General features: G+C 42.4%; 2 protein-coding genes across 5 annotated transcripts in view; both read right to left on the reverse strand.

Annotated features, from left to right (window-relative positions):
- Window positions 1-4,692, reverse strand: part of POC1B (POC1 centriolar protein B) — a 45,268-nt gene extending 40,576 nt beyond the window's left edge. For 3 of the 4 annotated variants that reach the window (XR_005626976.1, XR_005626974.1, XR_005626975.1), the window contains exons 1-2: window positions 4,550-4,692; window positions 4,235-4,319 (exon numbers count right to left, since the gene is read on the reverse strand). Coding sequence is in view for 1 of the 4 variants with exons in the window: in XM_039704080.1 (XP_039560014.1) it covers window positions 4,235-4,319; window positions 4,550-4,564 (100 nt within the window). In the remaining 3 variants the exon portion in view is untranslated. The remainder of the gene's footprint in view (window positions 1-4,234; window positions 4,320-4,549) is intronic. The other variant, XM_039704080.1, reaches the window with a different exon arrangement.
- Window positions 1,432-4,313, reverse strand: GALNT4 (polypeptide N-acetylgalactosaminyltransferase 4). The gene is made up of 2 exons (XM_039704079.1): window positions 4,235-4,313; window positions 1,432-4,064 (listed from the first exon to the last, which is right to left on the reverse strand). The coding sequence occupies exon 2, from the start codon at window positions 3,753-3,755 to the stop codon at window positions 2,004-2,006; it is 1,752 nt and encodes a 583-aa protein (XP_039560013.1). The 5' UTR covers window positions 3,756-4,064; window positions 4,235-4,313; the 3' UTR covers window positions 1,432-2,003.
- Window positions 4,693-14,373: the final 9,681 nt, after the last annotated feature.

The raw sequence follows: 14,373 nt of genomic DNA on the forward strand, positions 1-14,373 counted from the left end.
CCTGCTGCAAAGTGGAATGCAATTTTTCAGGAATGCTTCCCTTATGTAGTACAAAGTTCCCTTTTTTTTTAAACAAACAAACAAACCAACAACAGCAAAAAAACAACTTAGGGAAAAAAGGAAGATAAAAAAGGGAAAAAAACCAAATTGCAAGTAACTGCCTAAAAATAAATTAAAGTCTGAAAAGAATCCATGCCACACAGTGGCAAGCATTTTTAGCATCATTCAATGCTTCATTCCAAGCTCCAAATTTTCTTCTGTTCATCTTCTATGGCAACCTGTTTCCACCCAAACCTCTCAAAGCTTTCAAGACAATAATATTTAAGAATATGTTGTAACTTACTCTTACTCTATTTTTGGCAAAACTTCAACTACATCAGGTCTCACTTGTCCCTTTGTAACCCTTCTACCTACTAAAACCTGTAGGAAATGCATACCCACTAAGGTCCTCAAACGTCCAGATAACTAATGCTCACTAGCTTAAGTTTCTACCTACCAGCCCCATGTAAAGACTTACTACACTATGGCTACTGAAGAACATTTACCACTTCAGTGAGAGTAATAAAAACAGCTGGAATGCCCAACACATTAAGAAAAGTGTTCAACTTAAATCTTATGAAACTAAAATACAGATACTAATGCAATTTTTTTTCTAGTACACAATATATCTATCACATCTACCATCTATAATCACAATCAAAACATATTAGTGATACCAATCAAGATCACTAATTCAAGAATCAGTATTCTTCAAAAACTCAGGATAACAGAAAAAAGAAAACATTCTAAAAAATAATTCTTTGAACCACCAATAAATCTTAGTTTCCTCCAAGCTGTCCTTGGTCTTTTCAACTCCTCTCATGCCAGAAACTTCAGCTTCCCAGTCTTACCCAAGGTCTTCAGTGGTATTGTTTCGACTGGAAACAGGCAGCTTATGCTGTATTATTTCAAAACTCTTCCTAGGGCTGACCCATGCCAGCTGTTGCTAAAACACAAAAAGCAAAATAGCCCAAATGTTCCTCTATGTTACCTTTCTCTACCCTGCTGACAGACCAAATGAAAAAGAAAACCAAAAACAACAAAAAACCCAAACATGGTCTAGATCACATAACTTTTGTGTCCATAAGACGTGGAGCTGAACACGGAAAAGCTTACACTGAAGTAATGTATACATTAAATATACACCTAAGAAACAACAGTAGCTAAGGCAATTTTGTGATTCCTTTCCTTCTCTATTGCCTTTAAACAAAATTCTTACTTGTAGCCATCCCTATTTCTTCCATTTGTGATATCACCAACATGTCCTTGATTGCACTGCTACCACCCTCTCCTCTAAATGTGTGAGAGCTCCTGACGAAGCCCCATGGGGTAAGATTTTTACAATAGGTACTTGTACCTATTGTAAAACCAAACCCTTCTAGCGAATAAACTTCCTATTCTTCTGTACAATATAGTACCCTTAACAGCGTGTACATTCCCAGAAAAATGCAGATCATTACAAAGCTTAGATTCAACTTTCCACATCAATGTCTATTCAATCACATGCTACTGTAGCATTACTTAGAGTGTGTTAGATACATATTTTATAATGTATCTGCAACATAGCTAATACCACTGCAAGAACCTTAACTTTTACCTCTGTAAGTAAAAATTTTTTGTTTACATGGAACATTATCTCGCAGGATTACTGCATAGTTTTAAGATTTAAAAAATCCCTCTTCAGTCCGCTCAGAAGCCTTTGTTTTATAATCAAAACTGAGGAAAGTTATAACAGATCAAAATTTTACAAAAATAAAAGGCATTTGCTGTTCTAATCCATGTTTTAGAAACCAAACCCCACTATTTACTTTTGCTTTCCATACAGTTCATCATAGTAGACAGTTTCTACACTACTACAGACAGATGTGAAAACGTGTCAAGGTATTTGATCAAACATTGCTATCTGCTCACATGTGAAAAAGCTGGGAGATCACAGTCCATCCAACTCATACTACCAGCAGTGATTATTTCTCAAATTGCCAAATCTGATTTTTATCTCCAGCATTACAAGTTCTCATTTGCACATCAGCATGCCCCTCAGCCGTACGATAAGCAGTAAGGCATTTCCCTGAATGAGGATGATAAATAGTCCCATCTTCCTTGAAATGCCAGATAATAATTTCTGGGACAGGAGATCCATCTTTTGGGCAGCTCCTCATACCTATGAAGTCTTCGCGCTCAGGGACTTCAGCGCATAGCTCAGTTACAGAGTTAAATCTAATCTCCTGATTTGATGTATATTCAAAAAATTGGTTGCCTCCCTGACCATGACAGCCAAAGAGAGAAAGGTGAGACCCGGTAGGATTATGTTCCTGTAAGACATAGTCAAGGCACTCTGAAGGTATTCCTCTGCTGCGGATAGCACCGTGCCAGCCAGGGCGATCCTCTGGTACGTGCAACTCAGCAAATACATTTTTTAAATACCAGTGAAAACTCTTGCATTTCAAACGCTCCCTAAGAATCTTTCTTTCAGAAATGTCTCCATAGTTTTCTTTCCTTGCTGAAGGATTTCTGTTGTAAAAGTGATCTTTGAACTCATCCATCCACACCTCAGCAGCACGTGCTGTGTTCTGAAGGAAATTTGGTCTAGCATAGGGCGCACGCTTTGGAAACACATGGCCCACGTGGGAGCACGGATGAATTTCCAACATGCCTCCACACTGCCAAACCCTAAATGATAATTCTAAGTTCTCCCCTCCCCAAACATCCATTCCTGTATCATAGGTTCCCAGGTACTCAAAATACTTCTTGCTGACAGCAAACAAGCCACCAGCCATAGTTGGGGATCTGATTGGGTCGGTATCCGACTTGCGCCTGAGACGTTCGTGTTTAGGCACCGAGTGCCACTGGAACGTCAGCCGCCAGTCAAACCCCCCAATCATGGGCTCCGCCGTCTGCATGTAGTATTCAAATGTCTTCCAGTCAATGGTGTCAATGACAGGACACACAATAACAGTCTCATTCTCAGCAATCCTCTCGAGCAGTGGTTCCAGCCAGCCAGAAACACATTCACAGTGACAATCTAGGAATGTGAGAACATCACCGGTAGCAAAGGTAGCGCCAATCAAGCGTGCACGAACCAATCCTTCTCGCTTGTTGGTTCTTATCAAGCGAACTCTTTTCAGACTGCTTATGTATTTTTCGAGTTCAGCCTTCAAATACACTTTATCACTCAGGTCATCCACCAGTATAATTTCTTTCAGAAGCACTGAAGGTGATGTTTCAAGAACACTATGTATCGTCCGCAGCAGTGTTGACCAGGCTTCATTGTAGAAAGCAATTATAACAGATGTTGTGGGCAGTCTTCTGTAGTTGTAAGATTTAGTTTTACAACCACTCAGTCGATTATCTTCAATGTGCCGGTGGAGAGAAATTTTATCACTTAAATAAATATTTATTGCATACTTCTCAATCAGCTCTTCCTCCTGTTTCTGTTCCTCAGGACTCAGCTGGGGACGAGAAGGTTTACCCCATTCTCCTAGAGCATAAGGATCAGGTGGAGGCTTGTCATAAACTGGACGAGCCAAATCGACAGCTTTTTCTGCCCCGTCAGAAAAGCGCCTCTCCCATTTCCCTTTAGTGATGCTCTTGCCGGCGAGGGAGACACCGAAGGAAGAAACCGACAGCTCGACCACAAAGTAAGCGATCATTAAGAAGCCGAGAAACATGCAGCTTTTGCGGATCCACGTCCATCTTCTCGCCAGGCGAATCCTCATCTTAGATAGTTAAAAGGAGCTCGCTGGCAGAGAGGAGTCCGTGAACTCCTGCCGGCTCTCCCACGCCCCCAGGGAGGATGGGGCTGCAGGCACTCGGGCTCGGGACGCCGGCAGAGTTTGCAGCCAGCCCTCCGCGGTGGGCCCGGTAGATCCAGGGGGACCGCGGGGGAGGGGGGCGGCAGCGGAGGCACGGAGCAGCCCCTGCCCCTCCGGCCGCGGCGCTCCCCTCACTTACTTCCTCCTCCTCCTCCTCTCTCTCCGCGGGACAAACCCCTCCTCCAGCCTTGTGGTTTGCTCAAAAAGTTGTCGCTTAAGGAAGGGGAAGAGACTCCTTAGCCCGCCCGAGGGCGCGGGAGCCCGCCCCGCCTCCGCGCCCGGACCTGCGGCCGGAACCGCCGGGCGGCTCCGGGGAGGGAAAGAGGGAGGAGGGAGCGGGCTGCCCCGCCCGGAAAGCCAACGGCGCCCGGCCCCGCACTCACCCATCTCCGCCGCGTTCGCATCGAAGGCGACGCCCGTCACCGCCGCCGTGTGGCCGCGGAAAGGCCGGATCAGGACGGGGTCCTCCTGGGGAGAGGGTGCGCACCGTCAGGCTGCGGGCGGGGGCGGCCGCGCTCGCCCTCCCCCGCCCCTTGGGGGACGCTAACGCCCCGCGCGCGGCGTCCGGAGCGATCCCCCAGCGGGGGCGGCCCCGGGCAGCCCTCGGGGCCGGGCGATACCCTCCGGCCGCGGCTCGCCTGCCTGCCCGCCGTCCTGGCTGCCGCGGCCGTCGCCAGCGGCCGGGGCCGGGCCCTTACCAGTGGGGAGGCCATGGGCGGAGCGGCCCGTGAGAGCCCCGCGCTCCGGGCGCGGCCTGCCGAGCCCCGGATTCATCCGCCGCGCCAAGAGCGCGGAGCCGCAGCCGCCCATGCGCGGCCGCGCTGCGCGGGGCGGGGCCGCGGCGCGGGCCCCGAGCGCGGGTCGCTCTTAAAGCCGCAGCGCCCCCGCCTGCCCCGGCCCGGCGGGGCTGGAGCGGGCCGCCTGCCGCAGGCGAGACGGGAAAGTTAAACCCTCCGGGGCCGGCCGGTGGGCACAGCGGCTTAGGGGCTGCGGGGCTGAGCTCCCAGCGTGGGGCATGCCTGCGGAGCCGCAGACATAGGTGGAATGCCCGGCTAGCGGGAGATCTGGCCCATGTTACCTCGATTTTGTGACTTACAAATTCATGAAGGGCAGCTGTGTTTAAAACCTTGAACTGATTTTGTATTAAGCTACCTTAGATAGTTTGGCCTCTTGGTTGTTTCTTATTTTGGTCAGACTTTCTAGATTTCTAAATTGGCACTCGCTTCTGTAGCATACAGACCATTAATGCTCTAACAGACTACACCAACCTTAAACAAAATTAAGAAAACCACAATGCTGTAACATTGCTGTTCGTAGTGCTGTTAATGCTTATGGAAAGCTAGGGGAGGGAAACAACCTCTCCGGAAAAGCACCGCTGCCATAGCTTTGCTAGTAAAAACAGGGTGACGGCAATTAGCAAAAAGAATGGCTGTGATGTCAAAGCTGTCATTTGATAGGCGAGTGTTCCTGAAGAAGTAACTCATACTGCAATTACCCTTCCTTTCTGTTTTAAATCCAGTCTGCCTTTTACTGGTCCTTCTGACATTAAACTTTTACATCTACAGAATCAGGTCATTAATTAGGCCAACATATAAGAATTGTCACTTATAGGACAGTTCCAAATAAATTGTGTTTAACCATGAAATGCACATTTAAAATTATAACTTTGGAAGTGGTGAAAAAAATAGGATTATCACAAGTATATAAGGCAGTTTCCATGAAAATCTTCTAACAGTCCTTACATTGAGGTTATTTAGGCTGATAATTTGCCATTTTGACTTCATAATATGAACCCTTTTCAAAAATATAAATGGTGGCACAGGACACATTGCCTTTAACTTGGACATAGCAAAAGCTACAGCATTTTTGCCATTATTTGTTTTTGGTTTGCTTATTGGTGGAGGTTTGGTTTGGTTTGTTTTGTTTTTTTTCCCTTCTACACAGCTCACCCTCCCATCCTTTTTGTTTTAGTCCCTATGATTTAGATCATAAAGTAAAATGTAGCATTTTAAAAAGTTAGTAATGATGAGACTTAAATGTTCTGCACTCTACCCCACTGCAGGAACAGTAAGTTAACTAGTTAAATTGACCTCTTCACCATTATTAAAGTCTTCCAGCCTTTCTCAACTTTTTTCCCAGCTATCTTCTTTCTGCCAGGTTTTTTTCAGCTGTGAATGATGTGTCTCATCAGGGAGACTACATTTAGATTCTGTTCCTCTGGGCTACTATGAAACTTTGTGTGATCTTAATTTATTCTGCATCTTTTTATCTCCAGAATGGGAGAAACTACTTTCTTTGCTGCTTTAATTGTGTGCTGCGTGTTTTGGGTATTTCTTGTACCTTGTGTTTTTGGGTTTGGATCTGTTCTGGAAGCTGCTTAAAACCCAGTGGTCAGAAACATGTTACTTTTTTTAGAAACTGAGCTGAATGACAATTCCCAGTCCTACTGAATCCTTTTCCTTTTGCTTTCTTTAGAGCAGGTCAATATATTTTACTAATTTTGGTATGCTAACACTAAACTGTAATCTCTACCTGCCCACAGAATTTCTGGACTATAAATTGCCAGGTGATAGGCATAAAGCAAAGGAAGAGCTGTGATTTTGGAGAGAAGGAGGCTGGCATCCCTCTTTCTACAATTAGATAGATAGATGAATGTTTCTCAGGTTGTAGGGCTTACAGAGTTAACCTGTTTCTTGCTGTTTCTCCTCACCTGAGAGTGTTTTGAGGAAGTATTCCTTTACTGCAGACATGTAATTAGCTATAGTGGCTGTAGTTATAAAGCTGGCAGGTAATAGTTTTTATGATGATTATGTTCCCTCATTAGTATGTATAGATTTTATTTTTTAAATTATTTTAAGATTATTGTAATCTCCTAATAACACAATTATGAGTTGCATTGTCTTTTTAAGGTTGTGATATGCAAGAGCAATTTACTGCAATAAGTTGTGCACTGTGATGACAATGATAAATGGTGTCTCAGAAAATATGTTCCAAGCATCATGTGTCAGCAGGCTGCTGTTTCAGCAGCTATGGAGTTGGTTTTTTTTTTCCTCAGGCACTGTGTTAAGGTAGTATATGTCCAAACAAGAATTGTATCTAGAGAAAAACACTTTAAGATGGTAATTCCAGTCTTGTGCTGATTGCATGGCCACTGCAGGAAAAGAATTAATAAAAGGATGTGTAGCATTCAAGGACACTTGGACAGACATGATGACCTCGGTGCATGATGCTGCAATGCACACATTAATTACACTAATCACATATGGTTGCATAATGAAAATTGATGTAAAACAATCATGAGCACAAGGGGCAAATATACCGTCAGTATAGTAGCCCACCAAAAATTCTTCCATGTCTAAAATTAGGTATATTAACTTAGTGTTAATCCTACTTTAAAATAAAACTAAGAGCCCCAGCTGTAGTTATGTGGGATCCTATTGGGAGCAGCTGTGGTAGCAGCAGAGCTGTCCAGGCTGCTGAGAGGCCTCAGGAGGTCGTACTCTGTCACTAGAGGGGAGTGTGAGATCTGCTTTGCCAGCATGGTGTTATTCCACCACGTGGGTATTCATGCACTTACATGCAAGAGGAGAATGTTAACTGCAGGCTGTCTTGCTGTCATAGAACCATTATACCTTATGATCTTTCCATCCTCTGATCCTACATTTTTTCTCCTCCAGCAAAATTGTTATGAAAATAACATAAATATTAAAACTATGAAATAACTTGTGGAGTAGTGTTGGTTTTTTGCTTCTGTTGAAATTTTCTTATCAAAATCCCATTAAAGTCTGTTTGCCACCAGCAGCAAGAGAATGGAAAAGAAAAGAACATCAAGTAGGTACATAACAATTTGAAATACAAGGATGATTTGGAATACATCTGATGTTACTTTTAGTCTAAGAAACATCCTGGGGTTCTGAGGGAATTAGCAGTTGTAATAGCAGAGCCGTGTCTCCATCATATTTGAAAAGCCTTGATAATCAGACTGTGACTGCCATTCAGTGACTGGAGTGACTACCTGTAACTATCTCAGGCACTGAAGGGAAGGGATCACCACACCATGACTGCCATTCAGTGACTGGAGTGACACTGACTACCTGTAACTATCTCAGGCACTGAAGGGTAGGGATCATCACAGCCAGCCCCTGGGAACTGCTGGCCAGTCAGCCTCACCTTTGTGCCCAACAAGATCAAGGAGCAGATCCTGCTGGAAGTCATGTCAAAGCATAGGAGGGGTGATTGTATGAAGGTGATTAGAGACAGCCGACATGGCTTTGCCAAGAGCAAATCATGCCCAACTAATCCAGTGGCTGCCTATGATGGAGTGACTGCATCAGGAGACAAAGGAAAGATAAGTGATGTCACTTCTCTAAAGCCTTGAATACTGTCCCTTCCAATGCTTTTCCCTCTAAATAGATGTGGATTTGATGGATGGACTATTAGATGGCAAGGAATTGTATGACTGCAATGAGTGCTGAGTGGGGCCTATAGTATTTAATATATTAATGACATAGATAGTGGGATTGAGTGCACCTTCAGGAAGCTCATGGGTGACATCAAGGTGAGTGGTTCATTTGATCCAGGGGAAGGGATGCCATCCAGAAGACCCTGACAGGCATGAGGAATTGGCATGTACAAACATCATGAAGTTTAAAATTGTTCTGCACCTGGCTTGAGGCAATGCCCAGTGTCAATATACACTGGGGGATGAATGGACTGAAAGAAGGAGAAGGTACTGGGAATACCAATGGATGAGAAGCTGGACATCACCCAGCTATATGCACTTCCAGCCCAGAAAGCCAAATGTATTCTGGGCTGCATCAAAGGTAATGTGACTACTGGATTGAGAGGGGTGACTCTCCCCCTCTGCTCTGCTCTAATGAGATCCCTCCCGGAATATTGTGTCCAACTCTAGGACACACAACATAAGGAGGACATGGACCTGCTGGAGCAGGTCCAGAGGAGAACCACAAAAATGATTAGTAGTCTATTGATGCAGATAGATGTTTGAGATTTTTCTTTTCCAGTGTAGGGATTGTATTTGTATGGAAGGATAAATAAGAGAATTTATCTCTTATTACTGATGCCTGAAGGGAAACACGTGTGACAGAAAACTGCATAATTCAAGACCAGCACTTTAAAGCAAATAACCATCTGGATTAGAAGCTGGGAGAGACAATTACTCTGCCAAAGAACCTAAAGTCATTAGAATTTGTATAAAAGTGGGTGTGTTATCCAAAGGTCCTTTTTTATTTTTTCCTTTTAATTAGATACTTTTGTGTAAAAGATACATATCTTCATAATGACTATGGGGATTAAATCCCTTAATGTTCCTCCCTTAGTACCCAAACAGCGCAATAAAAACACTCAGCATGTGTTGAGCTGCATTTAAGTCTCTTAGTGTTACCTTAAATGCCAGATGATAACTCTTGCCCTCTATAATATATGTGCATTATTTGAATCTCATAAAGTTTGCAGTCACTAATTGTTTTTGGATAATTGAACGAGTTTTACTATGAAATTTTCTGGGATAATCCTATTATGGTGTTTTATATCAGTAGCATTGCTATGTGGATGAATACCCATATACAATTCCAACTTTAAAGAACATCTTCCTTTTTTTCCCCCGTAATGTTTTAATGGATGATCAATACCAGTAAGGTGTCCTGTGTTGCCATGGGTATATCAGTAAATACATTTTTATTTCTATGCACTTTCATCCAGCTTTTCTAAAAATAAGTAAAGCAGGTTTTTTCTAAATAGATATGTAATTTGGTGTCTCTCTGCCATACAATACCTGAAATTCTGTCATGTTGCAAAATTCAATGTATTGGAATCAAGTTAATTTAGCAAATTGTTTGGTAATGTTCACTTTAAAATTAAGAACTATTCCTGTGTCTTATTGAGTTTGTTAGAACTGTATCAATTTTAGCAGAATTTAGTACAACATAGCAAAGGTTACTACAAATGTATTAATGCTTCAGAAGGTGCTGTATAGAGTGATTTAGAGCACCTTCACTTAGTACATCTTATAACAGGATCGTTCATCTGCTATAATGTGGATGTTAGCTGCAAAGGTGAATCAATGAAAACTGGTGAATTGTATGGAGATGCCTAGTTTGGTAAAGTATCTCTTTAGGTGTGTACTAGAAGGGGACATTTCACCTAAAGGAGAACAATCTAGGGAATAGAATAAACACAAGCAAGGAATCTAGAATAAGAAATCTAACTAGAAAAATGAGCTCTTGATATCAGAGCTCATCTAAATTTTCAGGAAAAAATGTAATTGTCCAAGTGGAACTATATTATGCACATATAAAGGTAATTTTAGCAAGTGGCCTTTTTAAAAAAAAAAAAACCCAATTCTTATAACTCTGAATTTTATTTCTACATAATTTTCAGGGGTAAGTATTCCCTGGAAGCACACTAGTAATTTCTTGGAGAGCTGAAATAAGAATTGTGAGCTAGACATTAATCCTGTCTCTGATTTTTCTATAATCTTCCATAAAATTAGTTTATTTAGAGTGCATGTTTTCAACAGCAGTCTTCCAATAGCAGTAAAGCTAAAATAAGTGCTTGAAGCCAATGTCTGCAACTGCCAGGTACAAAGTAAGACAAATGATAACAATTGTAATTACAAAACGAGTGAGGAAAAACAAGATGCCACAATTATTAAAAATAAGGAACTTAATGGTTCCTGAACAACCACAGCTACGGCATCCGTGATGTTAATTTCTTCTGCTAATTGCTTTCTGAAGGGAGTTCTGACCCACCAGAGACTCCAGGTGCTTAGCAGGGGCTGTGCTCTATGCATTTGTTGGGCAAGGTCATAGTGCAAGTCTCCCAGCTCCACACCCCCTATGCATCCTCTAAAAGGATCCTTGACTCTGCATCTCATGGCTGCTCCAGAAATTACTTGGGTGCTGATTCAGAAGTGTCACTGCTCTCTCCTCTGCTCATGCTTTGTGGCATCTATCTAAGGAGCCAGTTTATTTTACCAGGGCTGAACCAGACTTCTGTTAGTATGTTTAAAAGAGCTAGGAGATTTTGATTCTCTTAGGTTAGCTACCCATCCAGTGGGACAGGACTCAGGCAGCAGTGGCAGCTGCTTCATTTTCAAGAGAGTTGCAGAGAAGATATGAGAGACAAATTACCAATTACATCTGTGTTCATCACTACTTTACCAGAGTAGGGCAGGGACTTGTGTCTGGTCAAGAAAAGCCTGCATCTGTACTCTTTTTATTTTTTTACTTCCTTTTTTTTCTGTTGCAGCACTGGCTGCTTGGGCAGGAAGAACTTTCCAACATGACAGTTGGCAAACCCACAACATGACAGACTGCCACAGATGCTTCCTGCTGCTACCATATAGATTTTCTCTTGACTATTACTTGTGTGGCTGATGCAGAGAGAAAAATGAAGGGAGTGGTAGTAGTTTCAGACTCTCTTGTTTTACTGTTAAATACATTATTCTGCTTGTGTGCCTGTATGAGGTACAAAAGCTGCCACCATAGATGAGGTAGCTAGACACTTGTCTGATTCCAAAATGAGTGGTGTTGTTACGTCTTATCAAATCATGCTTATAAAATGGTAAAAATCTAATCAATAGGCCCTATTCCACTGGTGAGGCTTGCACATATATAGTGGGTCATTTGAGGGGTAGAAAGTCCAAACTGCAAATACCTTACCCATTCCATGCATTCTATTTTAAAACTCCCTTTCCTCTCTTGCAGGAAGGCTGTATACATACATAGCTGTATGTGTCAGCTTCTTGCAGTGGGTCTAATTCTATGAAATTTTAGGCTGATCTGAGCATAATGACAAGTCCTGTTTCAGAGAAGGGCAATTCCTGAGTGACAGAGCAAGCCATGTACTGTAGAGTAGAGTAAAGCAGAAGGAGGTATCTGCTTAATATAACAAAATGAAGCCAGGAAGAATGCCCCCAATTTTCTCATTAGAGCAAGTTTTCAGAAAAACCTCTCAGGCTTCCTGTAGCATTCTGTTGTATCACAGAACATTAACAGTTTTTATCATCTTACACATTACTAATTGCAAGCCTGCAACAGATGGACACTCTGTATGTAGAATCTCCATTACAATCCAGTTGCAATTCTCCCAAGTGTTTTACAGTGGCAATTAGCAATACAGGTACTATGGAGACTGCTCCTAGCTGCAGGGAGAGCCAACAGGGACACAGAGCAGACAGGGTATGCAGCAAATTGCTGCACTTCCCTTTCAAAGTTACCAGGAATACCTGGGTGCCACAACTTTTGCAGGAATTGCCAGGGGAGCATGGTTTGGTGGCTTCTGCCCATTCAGAACAAAGCCAGGCAGTTTTCAATCAATATGTTGTAAGGCTGCAACCTAACAAGTGATTTCACACCACACAATCTTTCTGATGGAGACAAAATATTAATTTCAGGTTAAATGATCAGAAGGAAGCCTGTTGAAGATGAGAGCTCTAACTTACTGTGTGTAGTCTTTAATTTTTTCCCCTAATTATTACTTAGAAATTGTTTGCTGACTACTTTCACTCTAGTTTAAGAGAGTTCATCTTTAACTACGTTTATATTTTGATGAACATAGCGTGTCATTAGTGTAAGCAGCTTATTCTTGCATCCATAAAACAGACACTGTTTTTTTGAGTTTCCCAGCTGTTGCCAGAAAAGGGTCTTACGTGATTACTACAAAAGCTGCCTTCAAGATCACTCCTGCTGAAAGGAAGTTTTCCTGCATTAGTATTCAATATGATCGTGAAACTTTGTCTTCACCAAAAATATGTGAACACTTGCAGATAAGCACATTTTATTGTGACATACCACTTAATTGTATTATGTTTAATTTTGGTATTTTAAATAAAAACCAATAGATTTTCTTGCATCAGTTTACCAAGAGCAGTTGGTGTTCTAGTTTTGTTATGGTCCCTCAAACCTATCATCACTTACATGAAATTCTAGAGTGATCCATAGTGGTTGTCAAATTTTGATATTCAGATTCACAGCACAGATCATCATTAGTTCCTCTTCCAACCAAAACAAGAAGTAAAAGTGACTGAAATACTCTAGCATAAGTAGAGGGCATAATTTGTAGTGCTTCTGACATTACTGGCTCCAGCTGGATAACTCTGCTTTAAAACACAAGCTTTTCAGCTTGTATATTCATGTTTTCTGCTCTTCTTGCTCCTATCCTGTTACCCAGCTTTTCTTCCCCGAAAGTTTTCAAAAACCTTCTCGTTGCTCATGTGTTTCCTTCCACTCTCCCTTTTCAATTCCTACTTCCTTCATCTGCAGGTTGTTAGTTCCCTGAGCCAGGCAGCAGGAGTCACAGGGGGAGCAGGTGTTGGAGTTGCTGCTGTGCAGGATCCCCACCCACAGCAGCAGCCTGCAGCAGCAGTTTACCCAGAAATGGTTCCGCTGTGGCTGACCACACCGTCACAGGAGCTGTTGAAATGGCACGACAGAGGGAACGCTGCAGGGAGAGAGGAGTGGAAACCTGGCCCAGCATCACATATACTACACCTCCACTCTGTGAAAGGCTCAGTTTCAACCCAATCACATCCCTGCAATGAGGCAGAGCAGTTTGCTTATAAAAGCTATAGTATTGCTGGAAAGCTGACAAGGCTGAGTGTACAGATACTCGTAAGTTGAACTTGTCTAGGCTCCCTGCAAAAGAGATCCCCAACACCAGATCCTCCTTGGCAGGTGGCAAAGCTTGTTCAAAAGCTTGGAGATGGTAGATCAAGAGACATGAACAGAAAAATAACAAATTTCCTTCTTAGAAATGGCTAAGCTCTTTTATTTCAGAACATAAAAGCAAACTACTTGAGCCGAATAATTTTATTAGGGTACTTAGTACGTAAATAAATTTTTCCATGAAGTTTCCACTAAGGCCTGATTTCTGAGTTACAGCAAAATCATCAAGACTTGCAAGACTAAAACAAAGCAAGAAAGCCACAGGAGCACTTCTGGGGTTTTTTGGCAATATCTCAGATGTAGTCAGTTTGGAAATAGCTATCTATGGCTTAACTGTTGGACTTGGGTTGATTCCAAGTGCAATGTGCCAAATTGGGTGTATGATAGCATGCATGAATGTGTCCCAGTATTTCAGTCTTTTCAACAATGATTGTCAGAGATGAAGCATGACCTTGGAAAACAAACACTGAGGGGTCTATTGGTTGTGCTGATTGCCATTGGGAACAGTAATAAAGAAAACCAATGGAAAAGCATTTTCTCAAGTGGTATTTTATCAGTGGTATTTTATCAGCTCACACTCCTCATCCCACGATCAAAAAGCTTGTAGCAGTTCTTCATTCAAATATGTAAAATGCTGATTGTGTTGATTGGTATCATGCTGGCACTTGATAATTTAGTTGATATTCAGACTTGGACTGTTTATGGCCGTTTTGAAAAAGACTGAATCAGTGAGATTTAAAGCTATAGTAACTGTATTCAAGTACTGACATGCCTACAGAATTGGCTGGGCATCCCAAGCTCTTTAAAAACAGCAGTTCAGAATACCTTTAACCTCC

The sequence above is a fragment of the Passer montanus genome, unplaced genomic scaffold (assembly GCF_014805655.1).
Source record: "Passer montanus isolate IOZ18808 unplaced genomic scaffold, ASM1480565v1 scaffold17, whole genome shotgun sequence".
Lineage (NCBI taxonomy): Eukaryota > Metazoa > Chordata > Aves > Passeriformes > Passeridae > Passer > Passer montanus.

Bases quoted from the DNA above. Each gene is read 5' to 3' on its own strand.
- GALNT4 (XM_039704079.1), bottom strand. From the start codon at position 3,755: ATGAGGATTCGCCTGGCGAGAAGATGGACGTGGATCCGCAAAAGCTGC.